This window comes from Xiphophorus couchianus, chromosome 18 (genome assembly GCF_001444195.1).
Source record: "Xiphophorus couchianus chromosome 18, X_couchianus-1.0, whole genome shotgun sequence".
Lineage (NCBI taxonomy): Eukaryota > Metazoa > Chordata > Actinopteri > Cyprinodontiformes > Poeciliidae > Xiphophorus > Xiphophorus couchianus.
The window spans coordinates 31,384,793-31,404,176 of record NC_040245.1 but is presented as its reverse complement, the minus strand read 5'-3'; the positions used below and the strand labels follow the sequence as shown (position 1 = coordinate 31,404,176).

At 36.4% G+C, this 19,384-nt stretch overlaps 3 protein-coding genes across 7 annotated transcripts; 2 read left to right on the top strand and 1 right to left on the bottom strand.

The window, feature by feature from the left end:
• The first annotated feature begins 680 nt into the window (after positions 1 to 680).
• On the top strand, positions 681 to 13,623 carry lyrm9 (LYR motif containing 9). Of its 3 annotated transcripts, none has more exons than XM_027998866.1 (5): positions 681 to 902; positions 10,690 to 10,824; positions 11,275 to 11,381; positions 13,364 to 13,456; positions 13,535 to 13,623. In XM_027998866.1, the coding sequence occupies exons 2-5, from the start codon at positions 10,764 to 10,766 to the stop codon at positions 13,550 to 13,552; spliced, it is 279 nt and encodes a 92-aa protein (XP_027854667.1). In that variant the 5' UTR covers positions 681 to 902; positions 10,690 to 10,763; the 3' UTR covers positions 13,553 to 13,623. The 3 variants fall into 3 exon arrangements, with proteins under 3 accessions (XP_027854667.1, XP_027854668.1, XP_027854666.1); XM_027998865.1 differs by lacking the exon at positions 681 to 902 and adding an exon at positions 920 to 1,475 and having other exon boundaries at positions 10,675 to 10,824; XM_027998867.1 differs by lacking the exon at positions 11,275 to 11,381 and having other exon boundaries at positions 772 to 902; positions 10,675 to 10,824.
• Positions 4,777 to 8,519, top strand: LOC114133181 (uncharacterized). Its single transcript, XM_027998861.1, has 8 exons — positions 4,777 to 4,848; positions 4,980 to 5,114; positions 5,956 to 6,024; positions 6,152 to 6,246; positions 6,575 to 6,701; positions 7,100 to 7,217; positions 7,914 to 7,990; positions 8,167 to 8,519. Exons 2-8 carry the CDS (start codon positions 5,025 to 5,027, stop codon positions 8,275 to 8,277), a joined length of 687 nt encoding a protein of 228 aa, XP_027854662.1. The 5' UTR covers positions 4,777 to 4,848; positions 4,980 to 5,024; the 3' UTR covers positions 8,278 to 8,519.
• Positions 13,624 to 14,537: 914 nt separating the features above from the next.
• ift20 (intraflagellar transport 20 homolog (Chlamydomonas)) lies at positions 14,538 to 19,163 on the bottom strand. Of its 3 annotated transcripts, none has more exons than XM_027998863.1 (5): positions 19,016 to 19,163; positions 18,243 to 18,380; positions 18,032 to 18,117; positions 16,274 to 16,377; positions 14,538 to 15,293 (listed from the first exon to the last, which is right to left on the bottom strand). In XM_027998863.1, the coding sequence occupies exons 2-5, from the start codon at positions 18,367 to 18,369 to the stop codon at positions 15,191 to 15,193; spliced, it is 420 nt and encodes a 139-aa protein (XP_027854664.1). In that variant the 5' UTR covers positions 18,370 to 18,380; positions 19,016 to 19,163; the 3' UTR covers positions 14,538 to 15,190. The 3 variants fall into 3 exon arrangements, with proteins under 3 accessions (XP_027854664.1, XP_027854663.1, XP_027854665.1); XM_027998862.1 differs by having other exon boundaries at positions 18,989 to 19,122; XM_027998864.1 differs by having other exon boundaries at positions 14,538 to 15,272; positions 18,989 to 19,122.
• Between the last annotated feature and the right edge of the window lie 221 nt (positions 19,164 to 19,384).

The following is a 19,384-nucleotide window of genomic DNA, read 5'->3' as shown; positions in this document are numbered from 1 at the left end:
TCATTTCTCACTAGTGACATTTGCTGTTGAAACTGTGACAGCATTGTCACTCAGATAGACATACTTAAAAAAATTAGTAAATGCAATATTGTCACAAAGTTTTTGTCAAACACATGTTTAGTAACAGGAGAGTCAATTAAATTCTATTTAACTAATCTTTTTTTAGTTATTAAAATTATTTGTAGCCAATGTTGACTGTCAGTGGCTGTTTTCTTTTGTCATCGACTGATTTGACAATAGACATTTGTTTTAGTGTATTCGGAGTGCAGTGCTCTTTGGGGCAGACAGTATTCTTTGAGTTTTGATTTGCCTCCTGAAAAACTAAAATTCTTCAAAAATTCTCTTTTTCTTGAATTTCTATTGGCTCTCTGATCTGATCCCTTATATTTTTACTTATCAGGCCAGAATTTTACTCTTTCAACAACTTTAGTCTGTTTCTGCTGTGCAAGACTGATATATCTTTCCAGAACAAAGAAATAGTGGAAATTTCAAGAAGGTGAGAATTTTGGAGGTGAACGGGTTAATTATTTTAAATTTTTGGGAACCCACCACAGCACATCCCCAAAATAGGATTTTCTATGATAAATCTTTTAGGAAATAAATCAAATTTTGTTAGAAATCAATTAATTAGATTTTTACAAAACAATGGGTTATTTAATCGTATTTAAAATATGTATGTATGTATGTATGTGTATGTATGTGAATTTGCATATTCGTGCATACCATTGAGGTGTGTATTATTACATTTCCTCTGAGATCATTGATGAACACACTCCAGTCTGGTAGGTGGCGGTAAATGCACCTTAAGTTGGTTGCCATCCGCCAATAAAAAACAAAAGAAGAAGAAGTAGCAGTATAATGAGGAATCTGGATATCTACTGACGGCAGCCGTCCAGAACACAGTAAGCTCGGTTCTGTTCGTGGTCAGAATGTAATTGTAAAGAGTAAACTTAGCTGTTCTGTGTACAGACTGCTCCCTGCACTATACCAGCATATTTAAATGCTTTCAACATGCAAAAATGTAGAATGCAGAACAGATAGTAGACGGAGTGAAGTTATATAAAACATATAGTTAAAGCATTTCCTTTAGGCCAGAACAGTTTTGTTTTCTGATCAAAGGTCTCAGAAGATGTGAATATTTCAGCCCAGCTGTCTGGTACCGCGACCTGATGGTTAGAATCTGGTGACCATTGTCACCGTCTGTCACCAGATTAAATTACAGACAGAATTTAACCCTGTCTGTAAATTCCAGACGGGATTAGAACTAACAGTTTGGGAAATATGTGTAACCGTGTAAACAGGTATTGTTTTTGCAGCCAAGAGTAGCTGATCAGCTACTCCTGGTTCAAATAGTTCAAACAGCATCTGAAGTATTTGCACTCATCCGGGAGGAGTTGAAAAGACTTCATGGACGCATGAAGGCCAGAGAAATAGAAGGATGAAGTTCAAGGCATCTCTTCCATCAATCTTAATAGGCAAGAATAATATCTCCAGCTCCAACATTTGTTTCCATCTTGCTAAGCATATGGCCTGACAGAGAGCTAAAGAGGAGCAGCAAAAACAAATGAGGTTGATTAACCGCAGTGAAGTTAGTTTCAAGTTGGATATTCGATATTCGAGCTCCGCGGAGTAAGCGGCGTTTAGCTCAAGGTTGATCCGATTTATGAACGTTACTGTCGGCCAGCGGTTCTCTATCGCTCCCGGCCGCAGCGTCCGAAGGTTCACTTAGGGACTATCAACAAATTACCGAACCAAACATTCCTATCAAAGAAATGTTAATAAATGCCTTGAATTGTAACCAACTAACTAATTGTCATTGCTAATTCATGCTTTTACATGAGCCAAAATAGCATCTATAAAATTTTAAAGTCATATACAATATTTTCAATAATTTTAATATTAAATAATATAATGTTTTCTTCAATAGCTTCCAGGTCATGTGACCTAATGACTCAAAATCACTTTGAAACAATTACAATAGTCTCTATAGATGAGGCACAGACATTTGATTTCCATTTTTAGCCATTTTCCATTTTTTATTAATTTTTCTTGTCAAAATTGAGGGTTTTTCTTCAATAGCTTCCAGGTCATGTGACCTAATGGCTCGAAATCACTTTGAAATAATTATAATAGTCTTTATAGATAAGGCACAGTCATTTGTTTTCCATTTTTGATTAATTTTCCAATTTTTAGGAATTTTTTACGTCAAAATTGAGGGTTTTTATTCAATAGCTTCCAGGTCATGTGACCTAATGACTCTAAATCACTTTGAAATAATTACAATAGTCTCTATAGATGAGGCACAGACATTTGATTTCCATTTTTAGCCATTTTCCATTTTTTATTAATTTTTCTTGTCAAAATTGAGGGTTTTTCTTCAATAGCTTCCAGGTCATGTGACCTAATTACTCTAAATCACTTTGAAATAATTATAATAGTCTTTATAGATAAGGCACAGTCATTTGTTTTCCATTTTTGATTAATTTTCCATTTTTTAGGAATTTTTCTTGTCAAAAATATACGAATATAAATATATAAATATACAAAATATACAAAAATAGGCGATATTTCACAGTACCTACATAGAGCGTTTGAGATTGTGCATGAACATAAAGTTGTAATGAAAAACTTCACAGTATTGCACTTGTGCTCTGCCCATATTATGAAGGCTGTTACAGAAGCTTTTGGGAAAAAGACCCGTGATCGAGGCTTAAAAGAGTATGCAAGCTATTGTTTTGCATCCCTTTTAAACTGCAATAACCTCCAACTTGCCATGGAGGTGTTTTACAACATGTGTGTACTATTTGATGCAAAACATTGCAACCCCTTAGTACAAACAAGTCAAGCATACCTCAACAGCTGTATCTCCAACAACAAGTCAGAGAAAGATGAAGATGGCCAGCATACAGCAGAAGCACAACACAGCAAAAGTGACAAAAGCAACAGCATTATTGCTAACACACCATTTACAAAGACTTTCCAAGTTTTACGGGACCAAGCTCAGGTTGACATTCTGTCCGAGGAATCAGAGATCACAGAAAATCATTACTGCTGTCCTGGTATAGTTGATGTGCTTGTGAAGAACTACATGGGAATCATACGGTGGCCGACAGGTGCAAATGCGCAGCAAAAGAGAAAACATGCAAACAAACAAAAAACACGCGCACAAATTAAATGCGGCAAGCAAAAAGCGAATGAAATGCAGCAAACAAAAAGAGAGACGCAAACAAAAAAGAAGACACCCCCGAATGAAATGCAGCAAACAAAAAGAGAGACGCAAACAAAAAAGAAGACACCCCCGAATGAAATGCAGCAAACAAAAAGTGTTGAAAACGGAAGTGCTCCAGACCACTAGGGGGAGTCAAAGAGTCGAGACCGAGCCCAGAACGGTATGACTGACACAAAGTCTATCACGCTACCCATAAATTATTCTGTTATTCTATAATATTATAAAAGACGGCGTATCTGAAAAGAAATATAGTAATACGTACCTTTACTTTCTTTCAAATTTCTTTCTCTGAATCTTGCATCTGGTCCCATAGAAATGAATACTATTTTCTTTGACTCCCCCTAGTGGTCTGGAGCACTTCCGTTTTCAACACTTTTTGTTTGCTGCATTTCATTCGGGGGTGTATTCTTTTTTGTTTGCGTCTCTCTTTTTGTTTTCTGCATTTCATTCGGGGGTGTCTTCTTTTTTGTTTGCGTCTCTCTTTTTGTTTGCTGCATTTCATTCGGGGGTGTCTTCTTTTTTGTTTGCATCTCTCTTTTTGTTTGCTGCATTTCATTCGCTTTTTGCTTGCCGCATTTAATTTGTGCGCGTGTTTTTTGTTTGTTTGCATGTTTTCTCTTTTGCTGCGCATTTGCACCTATCGGCCACCGTAGAATCATCCCACTGTGGAGCGGAATGTTACTTGGCGACTTAACACGGTACAAAACACCCACATCTGCTGCAACAAATAAAACAAGCAAATCAAGAGAAACAAACTGCCATGTGGAGCTGTGGTTTGGCTTGGTAAAAAAGAACATCTTGGCCAAAAAAAAGTACCTCAGACCAGCAGACTTCATCACAAAATTGTATACATCTTTACAAGGTCGGTATGTTGAACATGTTATGCAGCATGGTCTGCCAGACAAACTTCTGGACAAAACTGTCAGAGTTTTGACTAAACCGGCGGATGATCCCAAAGAAAAATGGAACAAGAGGCGGATGATCCCAAAGAAAAATGGAACAAGAGGGAAAGTTCTGCTGGTCAGACAAAGACCAAATCCAAGTATTTCAATCCCCCAAAGACATTACCCAATCCCAGAACTTCCAAAGGCACAAACAAACAAATCACCAAAGCTGATGATGATGATAATAATAAAGAATCACAGGTAAGGTTTCACCTACCTTTGAGGCTCTGTTGCAGTTCCACATAAAGAATTAGTTTGTTAAAAACAATGAAATTATCTGATAAAATTTTTTAGTAATATTCATTTCTGAAATTTCATTAGCAGTAAACAAGTAATAATAGCCTGCATTTCACAATTTCATAATGTGGTTAACATGGGATAACATAATTGACATCTATGTATTGCAGTCTGGTATAGATTTTGTCTTTATTATGGCTGGCTGTTAGCATAAAGTATTATTTAAATTTTGTAAAATATACATTTTTATTGTATTACTTTCAAATGTTTTGATTTTTTTTTCTTTGTATATCTGATTTGCAGTTAACCTTGCTTTGGAAAAAGAGTGACACAGAAGTTGTAGTAGCAGTTGTTCCGTCACAGATTAAAGGTTGGAGCATTGTGATTCATCATTCTGACTTGTGCACTCTTCGACCATATCAGTGGTTGACAGGGGAGGTATGTGTTTGTTTCAGTCATTTATAAAACATCTTCATTTTCAATATTAATACAAACCAATTTTGAGATTTGTATGAGAAGACTTTTGGATGCATGTTTAATATGTGGAAATGCTGATATTCCTTGTGCAGATCATTGAAAGCCTTCTGCATGTGGCTGCCCATGCATTGGGAGTCATGGACACCTTCTACATCCTGAATCACTACTCAGCTGGTGTGATTTTGTTCGGGGACAGAACTGAGCTTCCTAGACAAAGTTTACCAAAGGTAATGGATTTCTTTGTTGCTATATTATGTCATTATAAGATGAATGAACAGAACTTTCACAGTTACACATCATTTACACAGAGCTACAAAATTGACAACAAAATTACTTCTAACATGAAATCATATGTAATGGGTTTTTGGCAAATATGTGTGCTTGTTGATAAAAAGAAGAACAAGATTTAGTTTTTTGAAAAGGTTTGAATTAAAAGCTGAGTTGGTTTTAAAAGAGTCTTCTGAAAGAATTGCCATGTTTTACTGACTACTTGGCTGTTTTAAACATTGAAACACTTGACAAAATTAATGTAATTGTTCACTGCCATGCAAGTTCCAAATATAAGTGTCATATATATGGTTATCCATGCAAATGAAGAGCTGAACATGGCAGTAAGGCTGGACAACTTCTTTAGAAAACATTACATAATTAATTCCACATTTTAAAAAAAATTCTGTACTAGACACTACATATAGGATTTCAGAGTAATGTAAATGTCAATCATTTAATAAAGTAGAAGTAAGAATCTTGATCTAGTTGCACCCACATTAATCTTGGCTAAGCAATTTCATTTGATATCTTGTATGTGTCCTACTAACTAACATCAACATCACTGCAAGCTTTACACCATCCCACAGCAGCCTGTACAGGGCAATATTTAACACCTTAATTCTTGTAAAACAGTGTATTGATTATTTTATCATTTTTAAAACACCTTGTCATTGAAAAGAAAAATTTGAAGTAAAAGTAAATACTGACATGTGGGAAAAGATTAATTGCGAGACATGTGCTTAAAGTTTTTCTTTATGTTAACATTTAAATTTTGAACATTTTTAAATGCCATTTCAGGTAAACTTTGACAACTATGAAGCAGTTCTGTCATTTGTCCTTGTGAACAACAATCACTGGAAGTTGCTGGTTTGTAATTTTTTGTCTATAATAAATATTTTTTCATTTTATGGTTTGGATAGAGCATGACATATTCACATTAGTTTTAATGAAATTTTTCTTTGTTATGCCCCTTTCCTTTGTTGATCTGTTTTAGTACATCAATGCAGAAGCCAGAACTGTGTTCCTAATAGATCCTGCACAAGTATCATCTGAGCTTGTGGACTCCCAAAAGGCAGCTAAAAGAATACAGTAAATAAAGCTCTAATAAATTTTTAAAATGTATTAAAAATTAATAAATTTGCAAAGTGACCACATAGAGATTGAGTTAAAAATCTTAATGTATGTGACATTCAGATTTAAGAATACATTATGGAAATATATTATCCTTAATATTTTTTACAAATATATTGTGTAAAAAATATTTACATTAATTTAAATATTTATGTAAATATTAATTTCAATAAACTTAACATTGTTGTTGTTAATAGAAACTGATAAGAGGAAAGCGTGAGTTGTCTTATGAGTGTAATTACAGAATACAATTGCTCTTACACAAATCATTTTGTTTGTTATCCAGAGAATACTTCAAAATGAGAAGGACATGCCATGGAAAAACAGACTGGGTTGGGATCCAATGGAAAGGGGGGACAATGCGCCACCCTATTCAACAAGACGGAAGCAGCTGTGGAGTTATTGTAGTCAAAGTAAATTAACGAGTTCATGTTTTTTGTTATACAAGTGTGGACACTGTGTAATTATTATAGAGAAAAGTTGTCTATCATCAAATACAGTCTCTATGGTTAGTTAAAATGGGCTTTCGGAATTGTGGAAAGAGTGTGTATTCACTTGGAGGAATACAGACTCCCCCAACAGTAGCCCATAACTGGGGTCAGTGCAACATGCCACACAGTATTTGTAATTACACTTCTTCCATCATCTTCTAAATGTTGAAACATTTAGATGTTTCACTACAGGTATCTGTACTAACAAACATACCTGTTTTAGTATGTGTGGATACACTATATATGTCCACATGAATGTTTAAGTCTGATGCATTATAATGCAATAAAAAAAGTCTTTAAAAACTTTTTTTTTTCTTTAGATGGCAAAAGCTTTGATGGAAGCCTTCCCTCTGATGCCAGATGTAGATTTTGACACAACAAAAAAGGCAATGAAAAGTGAAAGAAGAACTCTCGCTCTTCAAATCCTTGATGCATCAGGTATACCATATGTGCATGTCTTTCATTTCGACTTACAATACATAAACATACACACATATATATTTTAGAATCTCCCCATCTCTTTCATTACTGAACCAGTCTCGACTGGTGAATTTAAGGTTTTTTATTTTATTTGATTAAGATCAACCACCATCATCAAAGTCACCACAATAACCTCAATAAATGTGAAAACTAAAACATATACAAACATTGTAATACAAAACATGAACTTACAATAAAGATAACAAAACTAAACAGATCTCGCTGCTTTCGCTGGGGAACACTAAGTTTTGATTTCTTTGTGACAAGCACATCTTGACAGTTCGATTAATTCACTGTTTCAATGACTCTGTCAACTTAGATAGGGTCTGCCCTCATTAGCTCCTGCAGCCCGTGAGGTCAATAAAAACATAAAAACATTACAAAATGCAAATTCCATTTAACAAAATATAAACCACCAACAGTGCCAATCCAAACAGACAAAAATACCTAAACGATATGCAACCTTGATAATTTAGAGAAGTTACTTTACAAATGTATTTTAAGTAATCTCCAAGTATTAATAATTTTAAATGAATTTTCTGAAATAATTAGCTCTTTTGTTTTATACATATATATATATATGTATAAAACAAAAGAGCTAATTATTGTTTGAATATGCTGTATATTATGCTGTATATTTCTTCTTGATTACAGTATTCGATGACCACTGTTGGTGTGCGATGTGCACTGCATACAAAGCCCCGGGGTCTGGCCCTGGAATGACAGACTGGGTGAGAAATCAAGAGTTGTCAATGTAAATTTCAGAAGTAGACACAGGAAATAACTCTTGGGAGCCATGAAATGTTTTATATAACAAATGACAAGCAAGTAAACACCAAACTGTGTGACAGGAGATGAGTAAGTTCAGTACTGCTAAACATGTATATTTTCTTGTATTTGTGAACAGATCCAGTGTGACAACTGTGACCGATGGTACCATGCCCTGTGCATAAATATGAAGAGCACAGAATTTCAAAAGAAAAAAAAAGGCAGTTGGAAATGTGTATTGTGTAGTTAATCTTGAAACTAGAAACTGTGTTCATTATTGTTCGAAATACTTTTTGAAAATATCTGTGGAAAATGAAAATGTAATATGTTTGTTTGGCATTGATGCTATGTGTGATGTATAAAGTGTACTTGAATGATTTCAAAGAGATTTGAAGTCATTTTATGACGTAATCTGAAAGCTATTAAGCAACAATCTTAAACTTTAAGGAAAATATTCCTAAGAATTATAAAATAAAAACATAAAACATAAATGTCTATGCATCATCTATAGAGACTATTATAATTATTTCAAAGTGATTTAGAGTCATTAGGTCACATGACCTGGAAGCTATTGAAGAAAAACCCTCAATTTTGACAAGAAAAATTAATAAAAAATGGAAAATGGCTAAAAATGGAAATCAAATGTCTGTGCCTCATCTATAGAGACTATTGTAATTGTTTCAAAGTGATTTAGAGTCATTAGGTCACATGACCTGGAAGCTATTGAATAAAAACCCTCAATTTTGACGTAAAAAATTCCTAAAAATTGGAAAATTAATCAAAAATGGAAAACAAATGACTGTGCCTTTATCTATAAAGACTATTATAATTATTTCAAAGTGATTTTGAGCCATTAGGTCACATGACCTGGAAGCTATTGAAGAAAAACCCTCAATTTTGACAAGAAAAATTAATAAAAAATGGAAAATGGCTAAAAATGGAAATCAAATGTCTGTGCCTCATCTATAGAGACTATTGTAATTGTTTCAAAGTGATTTAGAGTCATTAGGTCACATGACCTGGAAGCTATTGAATAAAAACCCTCAATTTTGACGTAAAAAATTCCTAAAAATTGGAAAATTAATCAAAAATGGAAAACAAATGACTGTGCCTTTATCTATAAAGACTATTATAATTATTTCAAAGTGATTTTGAGCCATTAGGTCACATGACCTGGAAGCTATTGAAGAAAAACCCTCAATTTTGACAAGAAAAATTAATAAAAAATGGAAAATGGCTAAAAATGGAAATCAAATGTCTGTGCCTCATCTATAGAGACTATTATAATTATTTCAAAGTGATTTTGAGTCATTAGGTCACATGACCTGGAAGCTATTGAAGAAAACATTATATTATTTAATATTAAAATTATTGAAAATATTGTATATGACTTTAAAATTTTATAGATGCTATTTTGGCTCATGTAAAAGCATGAATTAGCAATGACAATTAGTTAGTTGGTTACAATTCAAGGCATTTATTAACATTTCTTTGATAGGAATGTTTGGTTCGGTAATTTGTTGATAGTCCCTAAGTGAACCTTCGGACGCTGCGGCCGGGAGCGATAGAGAACCGCTGGCCGACAGTAACGTTCATAAATCGGATCAACCTTGAGCTAAACGCCGCTTACTCCGCGGAGCTCGAATATCGAATATCCAACTTGAAACTAACTTCACTGCGGTGGTAGACCAGCAGAACTGCTAACCACTTATGATGTCATCCAGGACACGTTACTGTGGAAAATTAACTCTGTTGCCTGGATACTTAGCCGTTAGCATGTGTTGACAGTTATAAGACTGTCATCACAGTTAAGCACTTTATATTGCATTGTTGCTGAAAATGTGCTATATAAATAAAATTACCTTTACCTTTAGTGTCATATAGCAACAATCTTCAGTCAGAGGCTTCTTATGATTCAGTGCAAGACTGACTGCTACCAGAGAACCTTCCTGCCCACAGCATCTCTCTATATATATTATTTTTTTAATTTAATAGAATCTGAAAAATTATTTTAGATTATACTTTTATAACATATAATTATATAACAATATTATTAACATGTTCAGCTGTGTTAGGTGTGATGTGATAAATCATTGCTTTTCTGTTCTGTAATAAAGACAGAACATGCCATATGTTATTGTTGAACAATAACATAACAATGAAATATTGATTATATTTTAATCAGTTCTTTTTACAGAATAGTTTTCTAGTCTTCCTTGAGTAATTACAATTACAATTACTTTTTATTTTCATAAAAGTTGAACAAGTTGTGCTACTCTTACTTGAGTACAATTTTTGATACTCTACCATCCTTTGTCCTACTTATCGAACGTTACTTTAGAAAAGAGAAAAACTTTTTCCTCTCATCTAAACTGTGAAACCCCCCAGTTTGACAGTGAAACTGGGGTGTTTGGGAACATTAGGTTTGAGCATTCTTTTGAAAGACAAAAAAATCCAAACATAGATTTAAATATCAGATCTTGGTTGATGATTGCAGTTTTTATTTGATCTACAGAAACTAAACAAAGATTAAACACATTTCTTTAACTGTTGATGGTTACATGTTATTTTTCTCTTTGCTCAGAATAATTAACATGTTTTCATCACCCTGATACAAATTAATGAGTAATGTTCACCTTACCTGCAGCACTCTCCTGTTAAGGCAGAAGAAATGGCACCTTTAGCTGGGACAGAGCTGATCCACACACCCATGCAGCTCTATCGACACCTGCTGCGATGCTGCAGGCAGTTACCATCAGCAGCCATGCAGCAGCATTACCGGCACGCCATACGACAGGTAAGCCTTTCACGTGTTCTGATTGGCTGGAGGATCATGTTGTCTTAAGCAAGTCGTCCCTTTGATAAAGCATCACTGCAATTTTATGGTTGATGTTGTCATCAACCATAAAATTGCAGAAGTTGAAATTATGAAAATAAATTAACTCAATAGAAACACGCAAATAAAAAAAACAACTCTTTTTTTAATAAAAACTTTTTGTGCTGGAATGGGGTAGTTTTTTGCACCGTATCAAATGGATATATTTTTCAAAACTGCAATGGAAACCCTTTTTTTTGCATCAGATAAGACACATGATCAACAGTCTGATGTAGGATAGGGTCCCAATAAGAGGCTTGTCGCTCAAACGCCTGAATGAGACGCCGACGTCTCCTTTGATGGCTGATTATTATAAATATATCTGTTGTACAGTGGGGAGAGCAAATATTTGAAACACTCCCACTTTTGCAGGTTACAAAGTGGGAGACAGAATCCATCCCATCCATCTTCTGCACACCCTTGTCCCTGGGTACAGGTTGGGAGGGGTGCTGGTGCCTATCTCCAGCGAGACATTTCAGGCAAGAGGCAGGGTACACCCTGGACAGGTCGCCAGTCTGTTGCAGGGCAACACAGAGACAGGACAAACAACCATACACACACACACTCACACCTAAGGAGAATTTAGAGACCAATTAACCTGACAGTCATGTTTTTGGACTGTGGAAAACATGTTCACAGGGAGAACCCACACATGCACAGGGAGAATATGCAAACGCCATGCAGAAAGACCCTGGGTCGGGAATCGAACCCAGGATCTTCTTGCTGCAAGGCAGCAGTGCTACCAACTGTGCCACTGTGCAGCCTGTGATAGAATCTAAAACAATAATTAAGAAGCCCTCCTGTTTTCCACTTATTACCTGTATTAACAGTGCACCTGACTGTACACTCAATCAAACAAACTCCACAATGGTCAAAACCAGAGAACTGTGAAAAGACATCAGGGATGAAGCAGTAGACCTGCACAAGGCTGGGATGGGCTACTGGAAAACAGGCAAACAGCTCGATGAGAAGGCAACAACTATTGGTGCAATTCTAAGAAAATGGAAGAAGTTCAAGATGGCTGTTATTCTCCCTCAGTCTGGGCCTCCATGTAATTCCTTGTGGGGAATCAATGATCACGAGGAAAGTGAGAGATCAGCACAAAATACACAGCAAGACCTGGTTAAAGATCTGAAGAAAGATGGGACCACAGCCTTACCAGTTACTATAGTAATACACTACACAGCCATAGATTACACAAGCCAGCTTATGTGCAACCCCATCTGAAGTTTACCAACGACCATCTGGATGATCCAGAGGAAACATGGGAGAAGGTCTGAAGAGACAAAAGTAGAGCTTTCTAGCCTAAACACCACTCCTCGTGTTTGAAGGAAGGAGGAGCATGAGTACAACGCCAAAACCACCATCCCAACCATGAAATATGGAAGTGGAAACATCATTCTTTGGGGATATTTTTCTGCAAAGGGTACAGGATGACTGCACCGTGTTGAGGGGATGATGGATGGGGCTGTGTATCAGGAGGTCTTAGCCAACAACCTCCTTCCCTCAGTAAAGGTGTTGAAGATGGGTCGTGGCTGAGTCTTCCAGCATGAGAACAACCTGAAGCACATAGCCAGGATAACCAAGGAGTGGCTCCAGAAGAAGCCTTTCAAGGTCTTGGGGTGGCCTAGCCAGTCTCCAGACCTGAACCCTATAGAAAATCTGTTTAGAGAACTGAAGGCCACTGTTGCCCAGCAACAGCCTTGAAACCTGAAAGATGTGGAGAAGATCTGTATGGAGGTGTAGTCCAAAATCCCTGCTGCAGTGTGTGTAAACCTCATCAAGAACTACAGAAAACGTCTGATATTTGTAATTACAAGCAAAGGTTTCTGTACCAAATATTGTTTGATTTTTATTTAGATGTATCAAATACTTATGTCATGCAATAAAATGCAAATTAATTACTTAAAAATCATAAAATATGATTTTCTGGATTTTTGTTTTAGATTCCATCACTCACAGTTGAACAGTACCTATGATAAAATGATACTTTAACATGCTTTGCAAGTGGGAGAACTTGCAAAACTGACAAAGTATCAAATACTAGTTTTCTCCACTGTAACTGTTTACATCCCTCCCTGCCATTTTTTAATGATGTAATACACGAACAAGCTTATTCACGTGTGATTTGTATTTCATTTTTTATTTAATGGAAACACCACAATTGCACAATTGTCAACATTACCACAGTATAGACAAAGATTTTTGTATATGTGTAATGGAAACGCAGTTAATGCGATGCTCCATATTATTCATTGATACTAACCAATTTGCTCACCTTAGTTTAAGAACTTTAAGCTACCCTCTCAAGCAGCAATGCTTTATGTTAAAAATCAACATTTATTGTCTACATAAAACCAAGAATTTGGGCATTAAATCTTTCTCTAGATTTGTAAACACAGTTTGTCTTTCAGTGGATTTAAAACCAACACAAATCTGATCTTCTGCTGCTTCTCACTAGGGCTACAACAGCCACTCAGACGAAGACGACCCAGAGAGGATACAGATGATCATCCAGAGGGCCGTCAAGGATGCAGAATGGATTTTAGATAAAGTGAGAGTGGCAGGGTAAACATTTAGTTTTTATTACATGCATGGTCATCATTTTTAATTCATATTTATTTATTTACAGTATACCAAGAAGAAGTAGCCTCCATCAGCCACGAGGACATCATGTGCTGTAAAATATTGTTTTGTTTCCAATACATTATTTCAATGCAAGAAGTTTACTGTTCATTATTTCAAATCTGAATGCTGCTGTGTGGATTTTGGTGTTCCAGGTCTTCTAGTTTCAACATGAATAATTTTCATCTCAGACACATGTAACATGACAACCAGAAACTTCAGTGGACTGAATGTGACTGCCAATACAAAACAGCACAATTGTACAGTGGAAGGTGAGCTTTGCTGGCTGCCAGGTGACTAGTGAAAGCAGTCAGATGCACCAGATTAAAGGAGTCCCAGATATACCACATTGCACATTTTAAGAATGTTGTATAATTTTCCTAACACTTTGTTATACTCTATCCAATACTATCTCACTATAGTGCATTAAAGTTTGTAGTTGTAACATGATGCAAAATGGTGGAGATGTGTATGCAAGGCACCGTACATGACATTTAAAACTGGTGTTGCTATAGAAACACAGCAGAAATAAACAGACTTCTTCTTTTCTAATTGAATTCAATTTTACCAATTCACAAGAAATTTAATAGCACTTTACAGAAGAAACTATAATTTATACACAAACATATGGTCAATCCAGCCATAGACAGACTCGGTCACATACAGTCCAATTCCATCCTAGTTTTTACACAAAACATTCCAAGTTTAGTTTATTATTCAAACTGTTGAAGTTTTCCATCTAAGCATCATGCTTCATGATGCTGACTGCAGCATTTGCTCCTGGACACGCTTGTAGCGACAGTGGATGGGAAAACTCCTGTAACAGGAAGAAACCTTCAGCAGAACCAGAGCAGCCATCTACAAAAACCGACTGGGGCTTTGACAAGACAAAGCATGCACACAATTACAGAAAAACTGATCCAGGAGTGCCTTCAATGACACTACCATTGCCACCTGTACAGTGTGAAAACGCCACCTGGTTTATATAAAAAACTACATGGTCAAGTGTAGAAGTTTCAAAATGCTTTATTTAAGCCATTCTGAATATGATATGGAATGGATATTAAACATTACCAACTCATCTGCAACATTTTAGCAGAAAACAGCATTTCAATTAGCAGAAAACAGCATTTCAAGTAAAACTGTCGGGATGGTTGATGAAGATTGCAACTATGACACAAACATGACTGGCTGTTTCACCAGAATGATGGAATGAATCCTGATCTGCTTGTATTGAATCCAACTCATTTACAAATGCATGCAAATACAACACAGTCAATAGAAAAGGTAATAAAACTAGATATACATAGCAATCTTTCAGTATAAATAATTTTCATTATAAATATTTTTTTTGCATATAAATAGATCCATCTCCCTTAAAGTGATCATGGACGCCGATCCAGTTGGTGTGAACTGAATGTTCCGAAGGTATTCCAGCACTCCGCTTCTGGAAATCCCTGGGTTGCTGCAGCTGTTTCAGTCAGCAGCTGTCTGTCTCACACACAACCATATCTGAGATAAGTGGTGTTAACAGGTGATGTGTGTGTGCGTTTCTTTTCAAAGCTGGAGTTTATTGGCAGCTTCAGAAAAGAGGTTGCAGCAGGAGGAACTGGACTGGTACAGGCACTCTGGAAACAGGCTGCTGTGTTGCTGAATCATGTCATCACTTCTGCAGAATAAACTGGTCAATGAACTCGTTCTGCTCGGATTCTACTTTGGACAGGGCTTCATACTCAATACGGTACCTGAAACAAAAACATGACTCACTCACAAAAAAAAAAAAACAGACTGAAGTCAAACAGCATCAGCCTGTGGAACTGGGTTTAGTCAATGCTATTTCTCATAATACTTTATATTTGCTTTCTTGTCTCATAAATGCTTAGATCATTAAACTAATATACTAGTATAATCTAATAATGTTAGATAAAAATAACATTATTAGATTATACTAGTATATTAGATAAAAATAGATAAAAATAACCTAATTCAATGTAGGAAGCAGTTTTATATGATCATACTTTTTAAATATCTGTAAGAATACTAGCTCCAATATTCCTTGCCACACACAACCCTGATTACAGCTTTACTTGTAGAAACATAAAATCTCCTAAAGAAGCTTATAAATCTTAAGACAGTTAGACTCTAGCAGTCTAACTGTCTTAGAGTATCCACAAATGTAGAAAACGTGGAACGTGGAACCGGAGCCTTTGGAGAAAGGGTTGGTTAACCAAGATTACTTCAGAAAGATATCAGAAACTCATCCAAGAGCTTACAAAAGAACGCAGAGCTATATCTAAAGAAGCACAGCACTCACTAGCCTCAGTTCAAGTCAGAGTTCATAATTCAACAGCATGAAGTAGACCAGACAAACCTGCCCTTTATGGGAGACTTTGAGGACCAAAACCAAACAAAACATGAAGATCCAGCTCACATTTCCAAAAGATATCCACTATTGGAGTTCGGGGGAAATTACTTTTTCACACAGGCGAAGCTTTTTTCCACTGATGTATTAAAGCATCCTTCAAAATCTGTATTTTCTATTTACTCTAGTTACCTTTGCTTGATATTAAAAGTTGTTTTATTCATGTGTAACAAGAAAGCAAAACCAGAATAACTTTTTTAAAAACAAAGCCTTTTCCACAACAGTGTGTGATGATCAGCTCAAAACCGTCCTTAGGACTGAGAAACCGTGTTTAACTTTCTCTTCGAACATTGTCTTGAAACTCACATCACTTCTTCCTCTTACCTCTCCAGCTGCATTTTCTTTTCCGCTATTAGAGCCTGAAGCTGCTGCTGCTGCGCCTCTCGTTGCTTTGCCACAGACTTCAGCAGGTTTCTGGCTCCAATTGCCTGACGAATAGAAAATTAGGATAGAAAAAATATATTTTATTTAGATTGTCATCATCAAATCGAAACATTTAGTCAATTATACTTGATATGGTTTCTTACTCATTACTTACTTACTGTACTTAATCCCCCCTTTTGAAATATTTCACAGTTTGTCTCATTAAAACCATTTCTGAGTTTTGTATGGTTGGGTGAAGCCATTTATTGTCAAACAGTGTTTACTCTTTTTAAATCATAATGACAATAGAAACTACTTGTGTGTATGTTCTGAGGCCAAAATCACCAGGGTAAGTAAACTTTTATGGGCTGATGAGATGAGAGTGACTCTTGACGGGCTAGATGGATGGGCCTGTGGCTGGATCAGGAAAGGGCACAGAGCTATACTTCACATCAGATGCCAGCAAGGTGGAGGCAGGGTACTAGTTTGGGCTGACATTTTTAAAGATGAGCTAGTTGGACCTTTACTGGTTGGAGATAAGACTCAAAATCTACTCCCAAACTTCTGCCAGTTTTTAGAAGACACTTTCTTCAAGCAGTGATATGAAAAAGTCTGCATCTTTCAAGAAGACTATGATTTTTATGCAGGACAATGCTCCATCGAGCATCAGAGTACTCCACTATATGGCTAACCAGTAAAGGCCTTAATGATGAAAGAATAATGCAGTGGCCCCCTTCCTCATCAGACCTAAACCCCAATGAGAACTTGTGGGCCCTTCTTAAACGGGAGATTTAGATGAAGGAAAACAGTTCACATCTCTGACTAGTGTCTGGGAGGCTGTGATCGTCAACAGATCAAGAAACTGACAGACTTCATGAATGTTATTGAAAAGAAGGGTGGCTATATTGGTCACTGATTTGTTTTTTAAAAGTCAGAAATGTTTATTTGTCAATTTTGAGTTGTCTGTTTATTATTCTCACTATAGCCGATGATAATAAACAAGTGAGATGGGAAAGTTTTCAGTTTTATTTCAGTTGCAAATAATTCTGTACTATGTCTATGTATGCACAATAATTGTGCACACATAGATGTGTTCCTAAAAAGCCAAAACCTCACTTTTATTTTCTTAAATATTCAGGTTTGAGAGTTTATTAACATTTTGGATTGACTGAGAGTACTGTAGTTGTTCAACAATAAAATGAATCCTCAAAACTACAACTTGAGTAATATTTGTGCACACAGTGTATGTACCCTGAAGGATTTCTTTGGCCAATTTTTTTAGAGAATATGAAAGATAAAAACTATTTTCTCTCAGGGTTAGTGGTTGAGTGAAGCTATTTATTGTCAAACATCTGTGTTTACTCTTTTTAAATTACAATGACAACAGAAACTACCCAAATGGCACTAATCAAAAGTAGAGGTGTGCCGATAAATCGGCCACCGATCATAATCGGCCGATTTCCGTGAAAAAGTGTATGATCGGTGATCGCCGATCACTGTCTTCTGTTGCCAATCACCAAAACCGATCACATTTATCTCACTTCGCAGCCTGCCTGTGCTGCCATCTTCTCTTTCCTTCATACTGCGCAAGCGCACGGCAACAAATCCTGTCGTGTGGAACTACACGCTCTGAGAGTGAATGGGGACGTTTGCGTGTTGCGGTGGAAAATTACCTTGGGGTGAAGCACGTCAAAATGCATCTTTCTATGTCTGCCTCACCCTCATTTTTTCCGTTTCTGCTTCTTTTGCCAGTTCATCGACCATCTCGATTAGACCACCGACAATCTTCTGAAACTGTCCGATTTCTGCACAGACACATGTTTGGACACCCCATTATGTGTCCAAACATTATGTTTGGACACATAATGGGGTGCATGAATGAAATCAACACAGACTTAAAATCTGAGGAAAAAAAGGATCGCATGCTTACTGTCCACAAACTCTTTGCACTCCTCCTTTAACTCTGAAGTCTTCTGGCTGACATCAGGCTCAAGCACCCGCAGCTTGTTGAGCTCATCAAAATAGAAGCCCGCCTCGGCTAAGGGGTCCTTTGCCATGGCTGCAGGACCTGCCACACGACACAACCAGAATGAGGAGTGAAAAAAAGAAACACACTGTTTGAATAGAGAACAAACAGAAATGGCATTGCTATTGCTTTTTAGCCTTTGCATCGTTTAAGATGGGGTCTTGTGTAGTAACTACATCCTGAACTGGCTACCGGATAAATTGAAACCGCACTGCTTTGTATAAACTATCTTTGTGGATTAACATGTTTAATTTTCAAACACAAATTAAACATTTCTCCCAGCTGAGGTGGTTCACAACTGTCCCGGCCAGGGAATGCCCCATTTACATGAATGACTCTCCTAATAATGTTTTACTAATTTCAGATTGCATTCATGTGCCTCCCTTCGCTTAAACTGATACAGAAATATTTTCATATTTAGAACCAACTGCTTCCAATCAAGCCTTCAATTCTCCTTTCCCTCTTTGCTAGAACTTCTTAGCTAGTTCGCTAGCTAGCTACATTAAGCTAACCGTGTCCAGTTGGGACAGAACTCGGAGCAAAATACCTTTCTTATTAAAACATATTTGAGTTCATTCGGTAGTTCAACTAAATTAGACTCTACCAATCATCACAGTGGATGTAATTCTACGTATTTTAACTGTTTGTACCTTTATTGCTGCGGGCGACTGGTTTACCTATGTTGTGATGTGGCAGGACAACTAGTCCAGCAGATAAGCTCCTCCTCCTGCCGCTGCCTAGGAAACCAAACACTTGGCAGTAGTGAAAGCCAATAATAACTAGCTGAAGCTAGGACACTAAAGTCCCACCCCTTCTCATTATGGCTGCAGCAAGAGCCTTCTCGGTGAAATGGGCAGAAGTAAAGGTACTTCCTGTTACTTCACAAAGTTAACGACGATAAAGGAAATGGATAACTAATTAGGCTGCTGTTCTGAAATACAGATAGTCACATTCTGGCAGCTGTGTTACCACCCCATTTCTCATGTTTTGTTCAGGTATAAATACATCTACTTGCATATTTCTGATAAGAAGTCTAGCTTCCAAAC